Genomic DNA, 24299 nt, shown 5'->3' with positions numbered 1-24299 from the left:
TAAATTCCTAGAAACATACAATCTCTCAGGGATGAATTATGAAGAAATAAATCTCAATAGACAAATTACAAGCAAGGAGATTGAAGCAGTAATCAGAAAGTTCCCAATGAACAAAAGTCCAGGACCAGATGGCTGCACAGATGAATTCTACCAAATATTCAAGAAGATTTAATACCTATCCTTCTCAAGCTCTATCAAAAAATTGAAGAGTTGGGAACACTCCCAAACTTGTTTTACAAAGCCAGCATTACTCTGATATCAAAACCAGTCAAGGACACCACACTCACACACACGCGCACACACACACACACACACACACACAAAATCCAGACCAAATCCCTTGATGAATGTAGATGCAAAAATCCTCAACAAAATATTATCAAACTGAATCCAACAATTTACTAAAATAATCATATACCACAACCAAGTGGGATTTATTCCAGGAATGCAAGGATGATTCAATGAATTGATAGCCACAAATTAATTAATGTGAAGAATCACATTAACAAATGAAGGATAGAAATCATTTGATCATTTCAATAGATGTGGAAAAAGCATTTGACAAAATTCAGCATCAATTTATGATAAAAAAAAACTCTTAACAAAGTAGGTATAGAGGTAACATACCTCAACATAATAAAAGCCATATATGACAAACCCACAGCTAACATCATACTCACTGGTGAAAAGTTGAAAGCTTTTCCTTGAAGAACAGGAATAATACAAGAATGCTCATGATCACCACTGTTATTCAACATATTATTGTAGTCCTAACCATAGCAATTAGGCAAGAAAAAGAAATAAAAGACATCCAAACCAAAAAAGGAAGAACTAAAACTATCATATTTGAAGATGATATGATGCTGTATATAGAAAACCCAAAAGATTCCACCAAAAAACTGTGAGAACTAATAAATGAATTCAGAAAAGTTGCAGAATACTAAATCAATATACAGAAATGTGTGGCATTTCTGTACATTAATAACAAACTATCAGAAAGAGAAATTAGAAAAAAAAATCCTGTTTACAATTGCATCAAAAAGAATAAAATATCTAGGGATAAATTTAACCAATGTGAAAGACCTATATATTGAAAACTATTAAACACTGATGAAAGAAATTGAAGACACAAACAAAGGGAAAGATATTCCATGTCCATGGATTGGAACAATTAATATTATTAAAATGTCCATACAATTCAAAGCAATATACAGATTCAGTGCAATCTCTATCAAAATTCCAATGGCACATTTTACAGAACTGGAACAAATAATACCAAAAACTGTATGGAACCTCAAAAGATTTCAAATAGCCAAAACAATCTTGAAAAAAAAGAGCAAAGCTGGAGGTGTCATGCTCCCTGATTTCAAACTATACTACAAAGCTAATCAAAAGAGTATAGTATGGCCATAAAAACAGACACACAGATAAATGAAACAGAATTGAGAGCCTAGAAATAAACCCACATAAATATGGACAATTAATTTATGACAAAGGAGCAAAGAACATACAATGGTGAAAGGATAGTGTATTCAATAAATGGTGTTGATAAAACTGGACAGCCACATGCAAAAAAAACAAGAAAGAAAGAAACTAGACCACTATCTTACATCATACACAAAATTGAGCTAAAAATAGTTTAAAGACTTGAATGTAAGACCTGAAACCATAATAATCCTAGAGAAAAACATAGGCAGTAACCTCCCTGACATCATTCTTATTTATGTTTTTGTGGCTCTGACCCAAAAACAAAGGAAACAAAAGAAAAAATAAACAAATGGGACTATATAAACTAAAAAACTTCTGCAACGTGAAGGAAAGCATCATCAAAATGAAAAGGCAACCTACTGAATTGGAGAAGATATTTGCAAATCATATATCTAATAAGGTGTTAATATCTAACATACATTTAAAAAACTCATACAACTCAATAACAAGCAAACAAATGATTTAAAAAATGGGCAGAGAATCTGAACAGACAGTTTTACAAAGACAGAGATGGCTAACAGGCACATGAAAAGATGTTCAACATTTTTAGGGAAATGCAAATCAAAATGACAATGAGATATTACCTCACACCCATCAGAATGGCTATTATTGAAAAGAGAAGAAATAACAAATGTTAGAGAGGATACAGAGAAAAAAGAACCCTAATTGTTATGGCACTGTAAATTGGTGCAGCCATTATGGAAAACAGTATGGAGGTTCCTCAGAAAATTAAGAATAGAATTACCATATTTCCACTTCTTGATATTTATCCAAAGAACACAAAAACACTAAATTGAAAAGATGGATGCACCCCTATGTTCATTGCAGCATAGAAACAGCATAAGTGTCTATTGATGGATGAATGGATAAAGAAGGTGTGGTATATATATACACAATGAAATATTACTCAGCCATAAAAAAGAATGAAATCCTGCCATTTGTGACAACATGGATGGACCTTGAAGGTATTACGCTAAGTGAAATAATTCAGGCAGAGAAAGACAAATACCACATGATTTCATTCATATGTCTAATCTCAAAAAACAAAACAAAGGAACAAATAAAATAAACCCAAAACAAACTCATAGATACAGATATCAGAATTGTGGTTTCCGTAGAAGAAGGGGGTTGGAGGGTTAGTGAAATGGGTGAACAGGGTAAACTGTATGGTGATGGATGGTAACAAGACTTGTAGTGGTGATCACTGTGTAGTGTATACACATGTTGAATTATAATGCTGTACACCTGAAATTTATATAATTTTTAAAAAACTTACATTAAGAAGTTTTAATGGGAGGAGGTTAAGAATCAACATAAGAACAATGTAAATTTAAGTATATTGATACTGTAGCACTGTAAAATAAGTGAATAGAATTTTTGAGATATGAACTATGTACTTAATCCTCTCAAAAAATTGAGAAATGCCAATTTAAATAGTGCAGCAGATTCTATAATTCCCATCAACAGGCATATGACCTGAACTGAGTCTAGGATAAGAGGTGCACATTGGATTTTTTCTTTTCTTTGTGTAAACAATTTACCCCCTCAGTCATTCTTTCTTCGCAGATGTCTCATAGCACCTTGATGCACTGAGAGTGATTCTAGTGTTTATGTATTTTTTCACATACGTGAAAATACAAGCCACATTCTTTATCTGGTGCCCAACCACAGAAGCAGTGGATTGTGGATGCACAGTAAATCTTGGGCTCTTTTACACTTCCAGGCACTGTGCTGGTCTCCCATATAGCCTCGTTATTCAGGGATTTTCAGTGCCCCCTTCCTATTCCTTCCCTTCCCTTTTCTTTTTTATTTTCCCCCATGGTTTTTTTCTGTGCACTATTTTTGCCTTGCATACCACCTTTTAAATTTCACTGGTACTCAGGGTCAGCTCCAAGCCAAACAGGGAAGCCTCTGTTTGTCCTGGAGTGTCCCCTCCCACAGATTCTGTATCTACATGTGTTTCCTTGGATGCCTTCATTGGCAGGACTGGCTTTAACTTTTCCCTACTTTCCTCTCTTCCCTTCTTCCAATCAAAAAGTGCTATTCTGTTGCATCTTCTCAGGATCTACTATTTGCTAAAGGAATTTTTATTATTCCTCTCAGGTAACCTGATTTTATGTTAATATTGTATATTTTATTTTGCTTAATACAGTTTCTAAAATGTCACTGTCAACGTGTTACTGCTCAGGAAGATTGTCTGGCAAATTTAAACCTGGCTCTCAAGTTCTCAGTAATATACATATACCTTGTAAAAGAGTGTAGTGGGGCTTATGTGGCAGTTTTTCTTTCACTATAAGTCTTTCAAGGGCATCAGTATAAAAGTATAAATAACTCGGATATGTACAGATATGTTTTATTTATGCTGCAAAGCACAACAGAGATCTCATTGACTTAGAAGTGTTTTTAAAAGATTGGAACCAAAGACAGCCACTCACACCTGGAAGGGGTATGTGTCTTGAAGTTCACAGGTCACTGTTTTTTAAGACTCCTTCAATTACTGACTATTCTTTCCATCCTTCTTAAGTACAACCCTGTTATTGAATTCTTAAAACTAAGCAAACCGTTTTTTAGTTCAGATCATACATGTACCACCTTGATCTTTTGTGTGCAACCCAATAAATTAGACTTGGGCACAACCTTTATTTTACCCAACATTGTTTTCCATGGCACATCTTAAAGTTTCCTTTCATTGTATCTTTACACCACTCCAAGAACCAGCCATGATCAGTCTTGGCTGTACTTGTTAGACTGCCATCTCTTTGAGGGCCAATAAGGTATCTTGTTCCTATATTAATTCTTCACCATGCTTTACATGGTATTGACATATACACATAGGATAGTAAAAACTGTTTATATGATACCTTCTCTTGACTTGAATGATCTCCTCCTTCAAATCCTACCATATTTACAAAGCCATTGGTCAAATTCCACCTCTTTTATCAACTACACTAGTCCCTGGTTTCTTATTTGTGAATTTATGCACTGCCACTCAATTTATCTCTTAACTCAATGTTGTCTTGTGTTGTCATCAATGCCATTCATATATCTTTATTCGCATATGTTTGTTTTCCCTCCCCAATTAGACTTTCAGTAATTTTTATATCCTTTTATTTTCAATCAAATAAATAATTTTATTAACATCATAATTTTTTTTCTCATCGTAAAGTTTTGATCTCAAATAACTGTCAGGTCTGCTACTCAAATGAATTTATAGCTGGACAATTTATGGAACCCTGAAGATACCTGTTCCCAGTCCAGGTTAGTGTCCATTGCAGATAGTTCTCACTTTCCTTCTCCAGCCCCTCAAGGGCCTTTGCAAATATCTCTTTCATTTTATGCCCAGAATCCCCTGAAATGTATCAGAGTATAACATCAACTTGTACAGAATACCAAGATCTCATCTCCTATTCTAGTTTCCTTGTCAAAAAAGCTGAGTTAGGCTATCCAAACAAACTGGCCAGACAGATTATATCAGATAGTGTGTCACACAAAATATAAATTTTCAACAAAATACATCTTTCCTTCTTTGGTCTCACACAGAAACTAAAGTCCCAAAATACAGACAATACCATCCTCCACCCCTTCTTCTGATTCATCAATCTTAGCCAAGTCAGCCCCATTCACACTCCCAGTAGGAGTCTGGTCCCCTGTTCAGCTTCTTTAGCAGTTGCTGCATGAAATCATCTTCCAATAATAATGCAGCTCCTTTAGCACCTCCAGAGCTAGAGAACTCCATCTGTGAGTCTCATGAGCCACACACACAGACCCAACATTCCAGGGAGCTATCTGGTCGCACAAGAAAGAACAAAGTACCTCAAAATTTAGAAATAACCCAAAGCCCAGGTACAAATGTGATTACAAGATTCCTTACAAGAAGCTTGCAGCTTCTCTTACCACTGCAAGAGGCTTAGGCACTAATTCTCATATGTAAGGGCATTTCCCAAATAAAAGTTACTTCCCCAAACAAAAATTTTTGACACTTACAACTCATATTGAGGTCATTAACCACAGACCATAGCAGAACCTTAGTGTAAGTGAGGACAGTGTGTAAACAGAGAGAAAAAGAGAAAAAAGACTCTCTTGCTTCAGCTTCTTTAGGTTGTCAGCCAATCTCCATTGCTTGACCAGAATCCATTATCTATAAACGGCTGACCCTCTTTCAAGACAATTGCTTTTCTTTATCCACTGGACTAGGTCAGCCAACATCTATCTCTGCTATCTTTGCAGTTTCCTTCGCCTTCTCCTCCACCTTTTCACACCTTTCAGTCAATCTGCCCTCAATTCCATCATCTGGATTCTGAAGATGACTCAGAGTGCTTTTCTCCAAGGCTTCCACCTGGGTTTTTATTTGGATGAATATATGGTCCCTCTCTTACAACTTGCTCCTATTCTGCCTATATGCTCTCCTGTGCACTCCGGTGCAAGACACAATAGTCTCCTGCATCTTGCTGATGACTGGAAACAGGAACTGCTCAAAATATTCCTCAGACCCCAGCACTTTCACTTTCCCTTTCCCTGGTTCCACCGGTTCCACGATGTCCAAGAGCTGCATTTCCCCTGCTACTTTAGAATCACAGTGTGGACCTGAGCACAGAGCGGTGGACAAGCAGTTGACCTAGAGGTCAACCAGAGCTCTGAGTGCCATGGCCCCTTTCACCACAACACTGTGCCTCTACTGACACAAAGCTCCTTTCCAAGGTGCCACATCAGCAAACATTCATGTCCCTGTAAATGCTCTGCTTGACCAGAAAGGCAGTGTATCCAGTCAGCCAGTCCCCAAAGGCCAAGCCAGCTCTGGGCCTTCTCACCCCCAACAAGAGTGACTATGTGACCCCAGCCAATCAGATATTTTCTATTTGTCTCATCCTTTTTCTTTTTCTTTATCTTATGAAAGTTTCTTGACTTCCGCCCCATTTTGTAGTTCTCTGAAAGGAGACTGTCCACTTCATGAAGTCTTAAATAAAGTTTATTTGTATGATGTAAATTGTCTTCTTTAATCATTTTAGCACCTCTTACAGTCATGCCACTGGTAGAACCTATTGTAACATTTTCTGTGTTTTCTTTTATATCAGCACTTCTATTTACCACAGGGTTACCACACCATACCCTCAATCAATTCCTGATAACTTCAGGGACTCTCTGTGGACAATTATGAAGATTATTATCACCACAAATTTAAAGTCTGTAGTTTCAGCTGGGCACCAGGGCTGCTCAGCAATATTTTTATGTATCACTGGAGATTTCTTCCACCATTCCCTACAGAAGACATTGCAACTCTTTACTACTCTTTGCAAGATCTCTACCTCACCCTTGGCTACCACTCCCACCAAGGAGTTTGGTCTTCTACTCACTGAGAAAATAAGGCAGTATTCTCAAAGCTTAGTATTCATAAAAATGAATCTTGAGAAAAAGGCAAAAAAGTAAGCCCACCCTTTGATAGAATTTGTCTCAGATAAAGCCACATTTATAACACAGGTGTTTCTGATAGCGAAGTATGGTAGCTCCACCTAGAAAAGCACAATCAAGTAGGAATTACATCAATTATCAACTTGCATTCCAAAGGTATCCCAGCAAATGCATGGAAGAATGAAAGAAATATATTTTATCCAAGAAGTTATGAAGATTTTCAATACCATGTCAGGACCAAAGTGAAATTCTGATTTCACTTTAGTCCTGATGCTATAGAGATACAGTAATAAAAATAATTTCTGATTTATAAATTGCCCCATAGGTGTCATACAGATGACCTAGTTCTGGTGCATTCCTCCTCACGCAGGAACTCCAACTCTGGCAAAGTCCTCTCCAGGTATTTCTGGCAGTCCTATGGGCTTTACTCTCTTGGTATCCACATGTTCTACCAGGTACACCACAATGCTCAGCCAGGAAATGCAGCCATCCACGCTCTTTTTGTGGGCACAACAGTTTCCTTCCTGTGTCTATCATGGAGTCTATCATGTGCACTACCACGTAGTGCACCATGCTGGTTTCTACCCATACCACACTTTTGCTCCCAAGGTAGCACATAAGCACAGTTGTTCCACATCAGTGGTCACCACAGGTTTGTTCTGCTGCAGTCCCAGCACCGTTCTGCTGGATCCTTCCATTAGTGATACCGTTCTGACCTACTCTATATGGAGCCCATGATCTCTCCTACTTTTCTCCCAAGCAAAGCAATTCTCCATTAGTGGCCACCCTAAGCCCTCTTGGTATGTAAGTTGTATGGTAAAGTGTGATAGAATGAAGGAAGTTTTTTTGTTTGGTTTTTTTTTTTTTTAGTAAATTTGTTTATTTATTTGTGGCTGCATTGGGTCTTCATTGCTGTGTGCGGGCTTTTCTCTGTTTACCTTGAGCAGGGGCTACTTTTAGTTGCGGTGTGCGGGCTTCACATTGTGGTGGCTTCTCTTGTTGTGGAGCACAGGCTCTAGGTATGTGGTCTTCAGTAGTTGTGGAACGCAGGCTCAGTAGTTGTGGCTCACAGGCTCTAGAGTGTAGGCTCGGTAGCTGTGGCACATGGGCTTAGTTGCTCCATGGCATGTGGAATCTTCCTGGACCAGGGCTCAAACCCATGTCCCCCGCGTTGGCAGGCAGATTCTTAACCACTGCACCACCAGGGCAGTGGTTTCCCATTCTGCGCTTCATAATATGTGTGATATCATTGTTTCCCAATGGATAATGGGAAACAATGATATTCTTGACACCTAGAGCAATATCCTATCTCTTTTTTTCTTTTACTGAAGTATAGTTGATTTACAATATGGTGTTAATTTCAGGTGTACAGCACAGTTATTCAGTTTTTTTATATATATATATATATATATATATATATATATATAGAGAGAGAGAGAGAGAGAGAGAGAGAGAGAGAGAGAGAGAAGAGTTCCCTGTGCTATACAATAGGTCCTTGTTGTTAATATATTTTATATATAGTAATGTGTATATGTTAATCCCAACCTCCTAATTTATCCCTCCCCCCACCTTTCCCTTTGGTAACTATAAGTTTGTTTTTTGTGTTTGTGGGTCTATTTCTGTTTTATAAAATAAGTTCATTTGTATTTTTTTTAATTCCACATATAAGCGATATCATATGATATTTGTCTTTCTCTGGCTTACTTCACTTAGTATGATAATCTCTAGGGCCATTCATGTTGCTGCAAATGGCATTATTTCATTCTTTTTTATGGCTAAGTAATATTCCATTTGGGCATATATTTGTAGAAAATTATAATTTTAAAAGATACATGCACCCCAATGTTCATTGCAGCACTATTTACAATAGCCAAGACATGCAAGCAACCTAAATGTCCATCGACAGATCAATGGCAATATCCTATTTTAAATTGTAACTTGGGTGGTCACTAATTTCAGGGGCACCTACAAGAATATACTATTGCTATTTGATGGATATAGAAATAACAAGTGGTAGAGTTTTCTTCTTTAATTTCTACCTGCCTACTGGCTCTTGGAGTCTCTACTGAAGAACCAGTTTTTGTGTAAGGTAACATGCTAAGAACTTTCTGATACTTGAAGCACCACCTAACATGGATGCTTCCCAACCTTACAGCTAAATGTCATTGTAACACATCCAACAACAAAAAAATTGATGCTGGCATTAGCATTTTTATCATCTGCCCTAAGGCACTTATCCATGAAGAGATTTTCACAGGTGATTACTCTAATATCGTGTGGCAACAACTCTTCCATCCAGCCTTAACCCCCATACTCCTCCCACCTCCACGCACTTATTGTAGATTTTTCTGATAAATAGGTCATTTATTTTGTAGTTAGAAGATATAGAAGTGAGAGTGGTATGAATAATAAACCAAGGGAATGTGCATAATTAGTATATTTCCATGTATCTTTACCACAGATTTTACCAGACTTCACAATACCATAGCCAACCAAGTATCAGTTTTCACTGCTTACTCTGCTCTGTATTTATTTCATATAGAGACCTCTTCAACTAAGTAATAGTTGACATTTGCTTGAGTTCATTTATTGAATCATAATAATAAATTGTAGAGTCTCAAATTTATAATGTATGACTCCTATAAGATTCTTAGTGGTTTTACATTGTAAATACATTAGAATATTGATCAAAGAAGTAATCTGATACAAAAGATTAATGTCAGCATAAAAACTCTGTGCTTCAGTTATGGGTCCAACATAATACAAATCAAATAAGAACTTACATCAGTGTTGGGTGAGGACATACTGGCATGAAGAAGTGGGCTAGACTTTCGGTTTCCAGACTAACATGTGAGAGGTTAAAAGTTGCCACTCTGTCCTAAAGAGTAAAAAAGCAGAACAAACTGAAAAATCAACAACTCTCTTTAAATCAGAGAAGTAAGGTCACAGGGCAAACCTCTGTGCCAAATTCGAAGAGACTGACAGGCAGATACAGAGAATCCCAACTTACCAGAGCAGAAACCCACAAGCACAAACCACCATGGAAACTAGGGCCAGGGTAAGGAAACCTGAACCAAAATTGATAAATTGCTAGAGGCTCAGTACGGATAAGTCCAAGAGTTGTAAACTCCAGGGGGACCCCGTCATGGGGGGGAGTTTCCACACTTTTGTGAATTTTACCCCCAGGAGTTCAATTGGGTTCTCATAGTGAACACCTGAAAGAAATCCCGTTGTGCTTCCTGCAGGGAGAGGGGAGAGGAAGCATTCTGAAATATCCCCAAACACTCTGTTCTGAGCCAGGCCTGCCCTCTGAAGAAGCTATTTAACCAAAGCCTAATCTTTTGGTGTTTTATCAGAGCCTAACTGACCTGGGGAAGGGAAATACCCAACTTCAGGCCCCTCTAGCCATCCTGTCCCTCCAAAGCTGGGGGTGGGGAGGAGACTGAGACTGAGAATCAGGGAGACTGAAGTTCACAGGCTCACTGAAGACTGAGACCTAGTTACAGGCCTATAGAACACTTCCCTGCCTTCACACTTACCACCACATCACAGAAGGGCTATTTACAGCAGTTTCTTTTACCCGGTACATCACATTCAGCTATCAAGAAAAACAATTACAAGACATACCAAATGGCAAAAAACACAGTTTGAAGAGACAGAGCAAGTATCAAAACCAGTCTCAGATATAGCAAGGATGTTAGAATTATCAGATAAGAATTTTTTAAAACTATCATTAATATGCTAAGAGCTCTAGTGGAAAAAGTGGACAGCATACAAGAACAGATGTGCAATGTAAGCAGAGAGATGGAAATTCTAAGAAAGAACCAAAGAGATATAGTAGAGATCAAAAGCACTGTAAGAGACATGAAGACTGTCTTTAAAAGGATTATTAGTACATGTACATAGCTGAGGAAAGAATTTGAGCTTGAGGATATCTCAACAGAAACCCCAAAACTGAAAAGCAAAGAGAAAAACACAACATACAAAAACTGTGAAACAACTATGAAAACATATGGATAATAGGAATTCCAGAAGAAGAGAAAGAAACGGAAGTATTTGAAGCAATAATGAGTGAGGGTTTCCCCCAAATTAATGTCAGACACCAAACCACAGAGCCAAGAAGCTCAGAGAATACCAGGCAGGGTGGATGCCAACAAATGAGCTAAATGTGTAACTGTATTATTTCATTCCAAACCCTTAACAGTAGTCTGAAGAATTGTCATCCCCATTTCACAGATGTAACTTCTCCAAGGTAACATGGAACTAATCCTGAAATCCAGGTCTGTCTAAAGCCCTGACTTAAATCATAAATATTATTGCCTCCAGATAATGATATCAGCTGCTATTTTAACTACTTACCATGTACCAGTAATTATTCTAATAACTGAAGATATATAATCTTGGTAGAGTCTAGTACATCTATAACCTTGTGAGGTAGTTGTTATACCTACTTTACAACTGAGGAAACTGAAGTTTATTTTTTTAAATTGAAGTATAGTTGATTTACAATGTTGTGTTAATTTCTGCTGTACAGCCAAGTGACTCAGTTATACATATATATATATATAAATATATACATTCTTTTTTCATATTTTTTTCCATTATGGTTTATCATAGAATGTTGAATATAGTTCCCAGTGCTATATAGTAGGATCTTGTTGTTTATCCATTCTATATATAATAGTTTTCACCTGCTAATCCCAAACTCCCAATCCAACCCTCTCCCAACCCCATCCCCCTTGGCAACCACTGGTCTGTTCTCTATGTCCATAAGTCTGGTTCTGTTTTGTGTCATATTTTTGGTTCCACATATAAGTGATATCATATGGTATTTGTCTTTCTCTCTCTGAGTTACTTCACTTAGTATGATCACCTTTAGTTGCATCCATGTTGCTGCAAATGGCATTATTTCAATCTTTTTTATGGCTGAGTAGTATTCCAGTGTATACATGTACCATATCTACTTTATGCATTCATCTGTCGATGAACATTTAGATTGTTTCCATGTCTTTGCTATCGTGAATAGTGCTGCTATGAACAAAAGAGTGCATGTATCTTTTTGAATTATAGTTTTGTCTGGTTATATGCCCAGGAGTGGGATTGCTGGATCATATGGTAATTCTATTTTTAGTTTTCTGAGGAACCTCCATACTGTTTTTCATAGCGGCTGCACCAACTTACACTACCACCAACAGTGTAGGAAGTTTCCCTAGAAAACTGAGGTTTAGAGAGATAAAATAGTTTGACTAAAAACATACACACTAAGTGGCAGATATAATATTTAAGCTAACATTTATAAGACTATGGATCCTTTATTTATAACCTATAAGTTAAAACATACATAAAGTGAAGGATGTGAGGTAAGTCTTTCCCTAGGCCATTCTAGTACCTCTTGCATTATGCTCACCATTCACAAATATCATCATCACTGCTCTGGACTTAGAAGCAGTATTAGATGGAGGGAAAGAGCTCAACTCCTAATCACATTACCTTTAACCTTGTGATTTTATAGGTTTGTGCCTTGCTTGCCTCATTCATAAAATGGCCATGATAATAGTATCTGCTTCATAGTGCCATTAAAGGAAACCTTTAGCCATATCATGTAACTTAGAGCAGGGCACCATATGTAATAAGTACTCAAAATAATAGCTGCTATTACTTAACATTTTTCTTTAGAATTACTTTTTTACCTACACAGCTATATTTTTAAAAGAAACCATATTTCAGTCATAGGCAGAAATACTATATAACATGTATAAACACACGGAAACCTTAAAAACACAGTTAAAGCAAAACTCTATTATATTCTCTTGCCAGTCAAGATCTCTGAGCCTGAGAGTTGTTCCCTGTTTGTTAACAGGGAAGTTTTGCAAGTGTTAGAGAGAGATAAAAACATGCAAAAACCAATCTGAGATCTACTCAGAAGATCATGGATTAAAAAGGATTAAAAATGAAATAACTGCCTTACATGTGAATCTATTTTATTCAAAGCTGGTATGTTATTGTCCTAAAAAAAAAAATCACTTACAATTCCAAAATTTAGGAAAAACATGACTGAGCATTGACTTTTATTTGCCAGGAATCATATCTTTTACTCTCTTTTACTGTAAACATGCATGGAAAGTATTTGTGTTCTTTTAAAACCATAGAGAACATTTTGAGGGCATCTGAGTGATAGATCATCAAAAAAAGCAAGGAATGTGAACTCACAACCTAAGCCAGAGAAAGCTGGAGCCTTCATCATGTTAAAGGGATGGCCATTATCTCTGCTCTGAAAATGAGGAGCTATGAGCTGATGTCACTATGTGGAAAGAACAGAGGAACTTATTGGGCTGTTTAGAAGTGACTATGCATTTAAACCAAGATGATAGAGATCTGCCTCAATAGCTAAAAATTCCAGATAACAAAGGAAGCCACCATCTGAGGATATGGTTGCTCTATTAGTTTCATCAAAAGGTACAAGCACTCTGGCTCTCTGGAAGATCTAGATTTGTCAAACACACTGAAGGGGGACAAACGATATGTGAGGCTATATGACATAGTGACAAAAGTGGCAGACATAAGGAAACAAAAGACCCAGCTTGCACAAGGAATGGGGGAAGTGGAAAAGCATGAGAGAAGAATGACTTTGAATACTGGGTCCTCACACAGGCTCTGTCCCTGTGAGGTTATACAAGTCGAGGCAAACCATCTAAATGCTCTTGCGAAAGTCTCAGACTGGTGAAACAAAGATGATGGTTCCTACCTCTGAAGTACGCTACGAGGCTAGATTAAGATGATGTCTGTAAAGGACGCCACCTACACTGAGAATTCAGCAAGTGGTGGAGGAGACCCACAAACCAAATGCAATGTGTGGACAATTTTTAGATGTTGTTTTTGAACAAATTAACTGTAAAAAGAGAAAAGTAAATCAGTAGGTGAATATAGGGCTGGGTAGTAGACGCTATTAAGTAATAACTACTAATTTTATTGGGTTTTGCAATGGTTTTGTGGTTGTTTGTTTTAAAAGTCCTTACCTTTTAAAGAAACTTATAGAATTATTTACAAATAAAGTTATAGAATAGCTGTGATTTGCTTTAAAATACTCAAACAAACAAAAAACCCTATTAGATGAAACAAGAATGGCAGAAAAATGATGAGTGATGGGTCCACATAGGTTCATTGTATAGTTCCTCTATTTTTGTGTGCCTCTGAAAATTTACATACACACACACACACACACACACACACACACACCTTTTAAAATAAATATATAGAGATTAAAAGACACCAGCATCAGTTAATAAATATCCTGTTATTGTTTTCATCACAGACATTATTTTAACTACACACTCAGTACAGACTTCCTGTAGGTTTGGTCCACACAATAAAAGGAAGGGCTTCTACATAGAAAGATCTAAAGACCAGAATAAGCCCATGGAGAAGCAAGACTACTGTGGAAAAAAAGTAAAAACTGAGTTTAGAGCAAGAAGAACTGACCCAGAGTGGTCTCACTTGGAAATAAATCTAGGAATTAAGATTTTTGGAAGTGAAATCAGGCTGTTACCAATCCCAGAAGAAATGTCCATCCATATCTTTCTTTAGCTCAGATCTTTCTTAGTTTTAAAACTGTACACCTTTTTTTTTTTTTTTTTTTTTTTTGCTGTACACGGGCCTCTCACTGTTGTGGCCTCTCCCGTTGCGGAGCACAGGCTCCGGATGCGCAGGCTCAGCGGCCATGGCTCACGGGCCCAGCCACTCCGTGGCATGTGGGATCTTCCTGGACCGGGCCACAAACCTGTGTCCCCTGCATCGGCAGGCGGACTCTCAACCACTGCGCCACCAGGGAAGCTCTAAAACTGTACACCTTTTACTGCAGCCAAACTTACATTTTGTTTCTTCATTATTTTTTCAATTGCTCCTTAGAAAATGACTATTTTTAAGGCTTCAGTTTGATTATGACTTTGTCAAGAGGAAGGGATTAAGTATCTCTCAGCCTTTGAAGGAGTCAGTCACAGAAGAAGACAGCTTTAGGAAACCAGATAGATCAATTCAAGACACCCCAAATGATCTAAAGAGCTGGCAGAGATAGAAGGAAGGGGCCCTAGGGATGGGTGCAGGTATAAAGTAAGCAAGGTCTGGATAATTCAGGAAATATATATGTAATACACATGGAACCAGTAAAGGAAAGTTGTCAAAAGCAGTCTGGAATAGGTAAACCTAATTTCTAAATTAATGTCTCCAGATTCATTTTTTAATCTACCAAAGGGTGAAGCAGTAGACATACCACGTGGGGTTGCAGTGAAGATTAAATGACATAATGCATAGAGAATACTTCAAACACGCCTGGCATTTACCAAGCACTCTGTCAGTGTTAACTATGGTGAATATGCTTAAAATTTTGCTCACTATTCCAAACAGTTATGGCCAAAGCAGATGCTTTTGATGTATAAATGCAGCTATGTGGGAGACCATATTGATTTTAAAAGCAATTCAACAAATCAAAGATACACAACACTATTAGAACTTGCATAAGTTTCTACCTTCTCTCTTTATTGTTTCATTTATAAATTATAATCCCAACAAGTTTTTGTCAGTCATGAAGACCTGTCAAGTTTCCTGCTCAACTCTGAGCAAAATTCTTTCTAGAATATTCTAACAGATTTTTTTAAATTTCCTGATTTTTTTTTTTTCTTCTAGATAGGAATAGCCTTTCTGACAGAAAGGGTGATGTGAATGTGCCAGGAAAGGCCTGGATAGCTACAAACATCTTCCTCCCATACCTGGCCAGAGTATGTGAAACCCCCACATTAATCATTCCTTTGTAGGCATGAAAAGCTACTCCTAAATGTAACTGTTAGCTGGGAAAGGAAACACATAAAGCTTTTGTCAGCTATTAAGACTCCACCTTTAATTGTTTTATCAATTTCCCCAGCATGCATTCATTTATTCTTTAATAGTTCAACAAAACATCATTGAATGTGTACTAGAGATGGGATTACAAAATTTAATGAGCTATGCTTCCAGCCCTGAGGAACTCTATCACAAAAGAAGACACTGGGTATAGTGGCTGGGAGTGCCACCATTGGAATCAGACAAACTTGGGTTCAAACAGTAGCTTTGCCATTCTCTACTTATTTCCTCTGGAGCAAACCTCTCTGTACCTCAGTTTCTTCAACCACTGACCTTTTTAGTAAATGGCTTAATAGGCGTAAATGCTTTATCAAGTTACTGTCAGGGAATAACAATAAATATTAGTTATTATTATCATTACTTTTCTTTTATTACTTTTCTTATTACATGAATTAAAATTATAACAGACCATAAGTTAGTACATATTCAAAGTGCTTTGGTTGCAGATACAGTGTAGTACCTTATTCTGCCTGGGAAATTTAAGGGCTTCTTCTAAAGAGATGATAATAGAGCTAAGTATGGAGGTAGTGCTGTCACAAGGGCAGCAGTGGGAAGAGCCACGAGGCAGTTAAGACCACAATATGTAAAAGAAATGAGACCTTAAGTGGAACTAGAGCAAAAGGTGTTAGTTGGGTAAATGTAATATGAAGGGTTTGTAAGGGTGAGTTGTGGGGCTTTGTGAAGGGCCTTATAGGCCAGGGTAAGTGGCTTGGACTTTGATCAAGAGATAGAAAATGCCAATTGAGAAGTTTTAGAAGAGTGAAAATCATATTTGTTTTTGAGAAAAACGACTCTATCACTTGTATAGTCTAGAGTAGAAAAGGGGACTGGTGATAGGCCTTCAAGGAGAAAGTTGCAATCATCTACTGGATGGGGCAACATTAGGGGGAATAGAGATGAAATGCAAGTTTGAACATACTCCCAAACTAAAGTCAGTGAAACACGAAGTTGTATCATAGGACAGCAGCACAAACCAGTGTCCTGGGAGCCACCCTAGGAAGCACCCACTCCACAACTTCCTCCATCTCCCAGTGCCCTCTATGCACCAACCCGCATATGTGTTTACTCTATCACCAAGTCCATTTGATCCCAAGTCCTAAGTCTCTCTCTAATTCTGCTCTCTACTTGCCATCCTTACTGCTATGGTCTGAACATCAGGCCATCACCACCTCTTCCAAGGACTGCCTCATTAGCCCATTATTTCACTGTTGCTAAGCTTATCGCTTTCTAATTTATCCTTATAGGTGTCACAGTGATATGCTAACAAAATTTGATCATGTCACCCTCCTGGTTAAAATTTTCCAAACACTTGCCTCTACCTATAGGACAAAATATGAGCTCAATGAAAACTAGATACCTACTTCTTCATCCTCAGTTATGGCCAGAGTCATTCCAAGAATACCAGTGGCTGAGAGATTTTGTTGTTTACTCATATGCTAAGGATCTCTGGTTTGAATCTCTTCTTTGCACATGATCTCTATGTCATGAAATCAATCACATTCTTTTGACAAATTTTGACTAAAGGATCCCCCTGTAACAGAGACATTTGGATGACCTAAATAAGACATTCAAGGCCCTCCATAATCTTTACCCATCTTTTTTCCCATATGATTTTTCCAAATCTTTCACTCAAGCCACATAGGTCTATTCATTGTCCTTTCTTGAAACACACCTGGTGCTTTGCTACTTCTAAGTTTCAGCTCATGGCATCCCTCTTATGTGGAACCCACTGCCTCTTTCTCTCTTCCTCTCCAGAATGTAAATATTCTCTACATGTGTCTTGCTCTGTGAAGTGTCCCCAAGTCACCTCAGCCCACCGGAACCACTCTCTTTTCTGTACCTGCCATCTCGGCCACTTATTTGCAATTTATCATCAGTTCCTGTCTTGTAATATTACTGTATTGTTGTATTCAATTATTTATATCTTGCATTGTTTTATAACTTTTAAAAAGTTTACGCTTTATTTCCTGCACCAGAGTGTAATTTCCTTGAAAGCTAAGACTTTAACATGTATTACTTTATATATATATATATATAAAAAATATATATATTATATATAAAAGTGCCTTCTTTTTAGGAGGGCCTAAAAAGAAATAATACATGAGTAATATGTATATAGTTGGCCCTTAATTAGTAATTAACAATTAATTAGTAATTGTTCATTGACATGGCTGATATAGCTACAGGAGAAAAAAGATTTGTAGTTCATGAACTAGAAAATTGTTTGAATTAATGAACATCATTTTTTACATATTAAATGTTACAATTTTAACAGAATATATCCAAATACATCAATTACCTATTTTTGTTACATTTTCCCAGACAGGAAAGAATGTATGTGCTTCCTTTATGAAAGAATTATTGAGGGCTTCCCTGGTGGCGCAGTGGTTGAGAGTCTGCCTGCCGATGCAGGAGACTCAGGTTCGTGCCCCGGTCCGGGAAGATCCCACATGCCGCGGAGCGGCTGGGCCCGTGAGCCATGGCCGCTGAGCCTGCGCGTCCGGAGCCTGTGCTCCGAAACGCAAGAGGCCACAACAGTGAGACGCCCGCGTACCGCAAAAAAAAAAAAAAAAAAAAAAAAGAATTATTGAAAGTCATATGACAAAACAGTGCACAGTTCTTGGTTTAGTTATACTGCCCACTGAGCAGAGAAAACCTTCCCTTTTATGGACAGAGGATTAAGGAGGAGGGACAGAGATGGAGAAAGGGGAAGAGGGAGGGAAAGAGATGGGGGGAGAAGGACAAGGAAAGGGAGGGGGAAGCAGAAGAGGAAGGAGAAGGAAAAGAGAAGGGAAAGGTTCTCTTCTGATTAAATCAGTGGGCAAAGCACTTTCCAAAAAAGAATGCAGTATCCTCTTGCTGACTAAACCAGTTTTGCTCATTTTCTTCCTTTCACATGTCATGTACAATATAAAGTCTATTTTTCACTGACATGGTCAAAACTGTGTCTTTGAAGATCATTCTGATGGCTTAGAGGAAGTTTAGACTACAGGTAGGAAGGGCATGTCTAGGCAGCGCCAGGGGCGCCAGCATTGAAACACTGGGAAGAGTGAGGAGGCTTTTAAAACTTTCACAGGTTAAAGAAATTGACATGATAACTCTACTTACCAAGATTCTAGTGACTTTCTTCTATAATTGGTAGGGGGTGGAGTATGAAGCAACATAGTATTGTAATTAACTCTTGTATAGAAAGCATGAAACTAACTTATTAAAAAATTTTAAATTACTATTTTAAATTCACTATTGTTATTTTAAATTCATCATTCCCCCCAACACACACAACCCTGATTTCTCTTACAGGTTTTTTAAGATCCATGCTTTTCCTAATCTGCTTTCTTAATAGTTACCAATAGCGTTAAAAGCTCCATTTCATTGTTGAACCTTAATATAATTTCATACACTATTACAACTAAAAAGCCTGGGTAGAATTGAAGTGCCTGTGAGTGTAAAAATTTTCAGTAGTGGGAAACTTCTCATTTATTCAATCAAGGTTGTTCTCTAGTAGTTAATATCATTAGGGGAAAAAAAAATAATCAGATAGAAAAGAAAGTCAAGGGACTTCCCTGGAGGTCCAGTGGTTAAGGTTAAGACTCCATGCTTCCACTGCAGGGGGCGTGGGTTTAATTCCTGGTCGGGGAACTACGATCCTGCATGCTGCGCAGTGTGGCCAAAAGAAAGAGAAAAAAGAAAGGAAAGTCAACCCTGGCAGGGCAGGGATATGGCAATGAAAGTCCAAAGTGGTAAGAAAGTGGTGATTCTGAAGAACTGCATGTCGCATCAGCCTCTGCATGCTTCCTCCCTTTGACACAGCAAGTTATTTAATGTGGTGAGAAAGTAAGTGTTGAAGCAGTATCATTCTTTACTAGAAATCACATGTCAGGAGTTCAGTTTTTTAAAAAAAAAAAGAGGAAGTTCAGGCTAAGCAAAACTTGGGTCAACAGCTGGCTTACGTAAATGTGAAGGTTATGTATGACTGGGATGCTGCAGCCTCAAACAGAGTCCACAGAAGCAGCCACCTGGAGCCCTTCTCTCCTTCAAAGCAAAGCCTCTGAGCAGACAGGAAGAGTCAGCATTCAAATGCAGCCACAACGCAAGCTGGTGCAAATAACGGAACAGCACAGACAGTCACCTATGTGACTTGATTTCAAAAGCACACACGCATGCCACTTCCTGCCACCTAAAATAATCTTTGACAGTTCTCTGAAACTTGCCTTGTTTCTGCCAAAGCACAAATAGACATAATGTGAACTGAAGTGACTTGAATATTCTGTAAAATGAGGAAGTTTGAAGCATAACTTAGGAAAAATTTAGAGATAAATCATCCTTCTTTTCAGCCATACATTTTCACATGTATTGACTATGTGATCGTTTTCAGAAGATCATATTGAAATGTGAACTATCACCAGGACCCTCTTTGTCTCTCAAACCTCATCCCTTTTCTCTGTTCCTCATGTGTGCATTCACTATGATAGTCTTCCTTCGAGTCCTCGATGAGAAGCTTATGCCCATTGCAGTCTGGGTGCTTGCCATTTGCCTCCCTGGGTGCTCTCCTGGCTGCACGAGCACACAGGCCTCTTGTCACTGTAACTCCTCAGCCCAGAAGACACCTCCACAGTGCAGCCCTTACTGGCCATCCCGTCTGTAAGTGTCCACTGCGAATTCTGTCTATCCGCTGATGCTAATTTACTTTTCTTCTTGATGCGTCTTATGTCCCTCTTTAAACTTTTGGTATTTAACATGCAAGCTCTATTTATGAATTCACCCATGCAACAAACATGTGTTGAGCACCTAACGTATGCCAGACATTATTCTAGGTCCTTGTGATTCATCGCTGAACAAAACAGATAAAGGTCCCTGCCCTCAAGGAACTTATGTCCTGGTTGTGGAGTGGAGGTGCTCCTATGATAAACATAATGAATGAGGAAATACATGTTCAAAGATAAAAATGCTTTTGAAGAAAGAAAAAAATCAGAGCAGGGGCTTCCCTGGTGGCGCAGTGGTTGAGAGTCCGCCTGCCGATGCAGGGGACACGGGTTCGTGCTCCGGTCCGGGAAGATCCCACATGCCGCGGAGCAGCTGGGCCCGTGAGCCATGGCCGCTGAGCCTGCGCGTCCGGAGCTTGTGCTCCGCCACGGGAGAGGCCACGACAGTAAGAGGCCCGCGTACCGCAAAAAAAAAAAAAAAAAAAAAAAATCAGAGCAATTTAAGGAGGATAAGGAGTGTCAGGCTGTGTGTGTTGCAGCTGATTGCAATAAGAAATAGAATCAAGGTGGGCCTCAGAGAGAAGATGAAATTTGATCAAAGTGAAGAAGATGAAGGTGTTAGCCATGCAGATATCTGAAACCAAGTCATTGCAGGGTTTGGAGCAGAGGCAGGAGTTGGCTGATGTGTTTAAAGGCTCACTCTGCCTTCTGAGTTGAGAGTAGTCTGTAGCGAGGCAAGGGAAGAATGAGACCATATACATAGGAACACCACTGTATGCCTGGCCCATGAAGACAAGAAGTGTTTGTTGAATGAATTAATATATGAATGAATGGAATATGGAGGCTGAAAAATAAGAGATCCTCACAAGCATGAAGTAATGGGCGATATCTTCACATCTTTGGGAAACAGACATAGTACATTAAGGTCACATCTTATAATTATTTGTATGTGAATATGTGCGTGTTTATATCTATATACATATATATGAATATGTACTGCTTGCCTTCTCTGTGGAAAACACTTTGAGTTTTGACAGATGCCTTCACCTAATTTATGCCACGTCCATAAATGTACGCATAATGTAGTTTTCATTAATGCCAAGCTCCATATAATGTGACTACTTCCATTTCCTGAAAAATAGCACATTCTAATACTGCCTAGCTGAGATGCTTTTTTTTTTAATTATGGAAGAAGTCTGTTCTCATAAAAACAGAGGTCATGGTTTCAATTGAAACCATGTTTCATGGTTTCATGGTTTCAATTCCCATTTAGGTATGTTAGTTTTAAATGAGGAAAAAAATTTCTCCAGCCACAGATTCTTTCTCAATGCCAAAATGTGACTTGTGAAAACTTACTTTAGGCATGAGAAAGGGCCAAAAGAGTGAATCTGGAAATCCCTATACAAACCAATTTGGAGAAAAAAAAAAAACCAAACAGGTGGCATACTGGCTATAGATTAATATATGAAAGGCAGCTTACATTTAAAATGTAATGTTTTTTAAAAATGCCAATATAGTTCCAAGATGATAAATTTCAAGGTTGGACAATTTTAAGGTTTGAAAACTTGTCTCATTTATCTAATAATTTACAAATAATTATCCAACGTGTACTATGCTTGGCACCGACAATACAAATTGAGTACAACAGTGGATGCATTTGTATGGTTGATTGCACTAATTCCCACCCAAGGTAACATCACTCTCAAGGAGAGAAAATTAGCTCTTGGGCAAGACAGAAAAGCTTAAACTTTTAACGTATAAAACATAGCTATACATACAATGCATAAACAGACATACAGTCTAAAGATCCCTTAGGAAGGCAAAAACAAACAAAAAAAGGTTGAGAAACACTTGTCTATTGGAAAGCTAGGGATTATGATAAAATAAGATAACTGCACTCATAGGAAAAGTGTAGAATGTTGTGGAAACACACACCAGGAACACCTAACTTGGTTTGAAGGGGAGGTCGGGAAAGGCTTCCAGGGAGAAGTCATACTTCAGCAGAGCTGTATGGGATGACCAGTAGGGACTGCTCAGGCAAGCAGGTGGAGAGTGTTGTTCTAGAATCAAAGCAGAGGAAGAGCTCATGCAAAAGATATGGACGATCACTAGCACAGACTTTCCTTGAGGAAAATCTATATAAACCCCTTAATTATATAGCTTGGCTAAGTTGGCTAATTAACTCACAATGTCAGATAGGCCACAGAGGAAACACTGTAAACTGAAAGTTGAATTTGGGTCACATTTTATACCTCAAGTGTGTCCTCTCTCACATAGGAGTCTTCCTTTCCATCATCCACCATCATCACAGTGAGACTTTCACGACTTCCTGCCAGAGAGTTCCAACAGCTTCCCTTGTTTCCCTCTGCTCACCCCATACATCAGAACAACACAGCGATCTTAGGAAGTAAAGTGCTAAATCAAGCTACCAAGAGGTCACCCCTGATGTATCCTTTCTCTGCTCTCAAATATTCATGTTGATCCAAATCAGCTCCTTGGCCTGCCAGCTAAGTGTTTGAATAGGCAGGCTCTAAACCACTGATGTGAGAGAACTCAAGTATTCCTTTAAGTCAACAGTTCCTAAACTTTTAGAATCTAATGAACTCTATAGTCCTCCCTGCATTCATCCAGTGACAAATATTTAGAGTGCCTACAATATGCCCAACACTGTTCTAATTACTGATGCTAGAGCCGGAATAGGGTAGACAAGGTCCTTAGCTCATGGGACTTGCTCTCTCAAGGAGGAAAGTCAAGTCGAAATTAAGTAAACAAATAAATAAATCTAATAGTTTCAATTGATGATAAGCATTATGAAGTTTTAAAAGGGTCAGGAGTTAAAGAGTGACTTGAAATAAGGAGATGGAGGAATAAGGATAAGGAGGTGATAGTTGAGCTGAGACCTGACTAATGAGAACCAGTTACATGACTATCTAAGGGAAGAGACCCCCAAACATAGGGAACAGCAAGGGCAAAGGCCCTAAGATGGAAGTGAAAACTCTCAGAGGAAAAACCGATAGTGGGTATACACTGCCCTAGCTATACCATTCTTAAAATATAATTTTCACTATCAGTGGTTTACTAGACTATGCTACCCTACACATGCCTCCCAAGAACTCCAGGATCTCCCCAAAACCAGCAAGTAAAGGGTTGATGTCTCTAGGACCCTGCTCAAATGGCTACTTTCAATGTGAATGACGAGAACCCATGTCCTATCATTTGTGAAATAATTTTAATATCACCTCTACACTAAAGCATGGTATACATGAAATTGTCATACAACTTCCTGGGAGAACCCGAATGTCCTAAAATCCATCCTGTATCCTTGACTAAGAATCCTAGTGGTATCTGCTAAAGAGGAAATAGCACACAGTGGTTGCCTATGTGTGAAGCAGATTTTCTGGGTATGAATCCCACTTCTGACACTTACTTAGTTACGGGTCCATGGGCAAGTTGCCTAAAATTTCTATGCCTCAATTTCCTATAAAATGAGAACAGTGATAATGCTTCATATGATTTTTGTGAGGATTTAATGATACAGTGCATGGAAAGCATTTGAAAGATCTTTGGCACATTAGAAATTATTTTAATGGTGGTTATACGAATTCTGAATTCCTGCCTACCATCCCTGGTCAAATTCATTCCATTTCCTCAGCCTAACATACATTTTTCTTCATTCCCAATGGCCAAATTTCTACAAACTTACAAAGCTCAGATAAAATGCCACAACCACCATGAAACTTCTATTGATTTTAGCTTCCAGAAAAACAATTTCCCTCCTCTGAATAACTGTTTGTACACTGTTTATACCAT

At 38.2% G+C, this 24299-nt stretch overlaps 1 protein-coding gene across 1 annotated transcript in view; it reads right to left on the bottom strand.

The window, feature by feature from the left end:
• Positions 1–24299, bottom strand: part of DTHD1 (death domain containing 1) — a 70224-nt gene that overhangs the window by 5507 nt on the left and 40418 nt on the right. The window contains 1 exon segment of the mRNA XM_030881002.2: positions 5865–6103. Coding sequence (XP_030736862.2) covers positions 5865–6103 — 239 coding nt within the window.

This window comes from Globicephala melas, chromosome 5 (assembly GCF_963455315.2).
Source record: "Globicephala melas chromosome 5, mGloMel1.2, whole genome shotgun sequence".
NCBI lineage: Eukaryota > Metazoa > Chordata > Mammalia > Artiodactyla > Delphinidae > Globicephala > Globicephala melas.
This window is presented reverse-complemented; position numbering and strand designations above follow the sequence as displayed.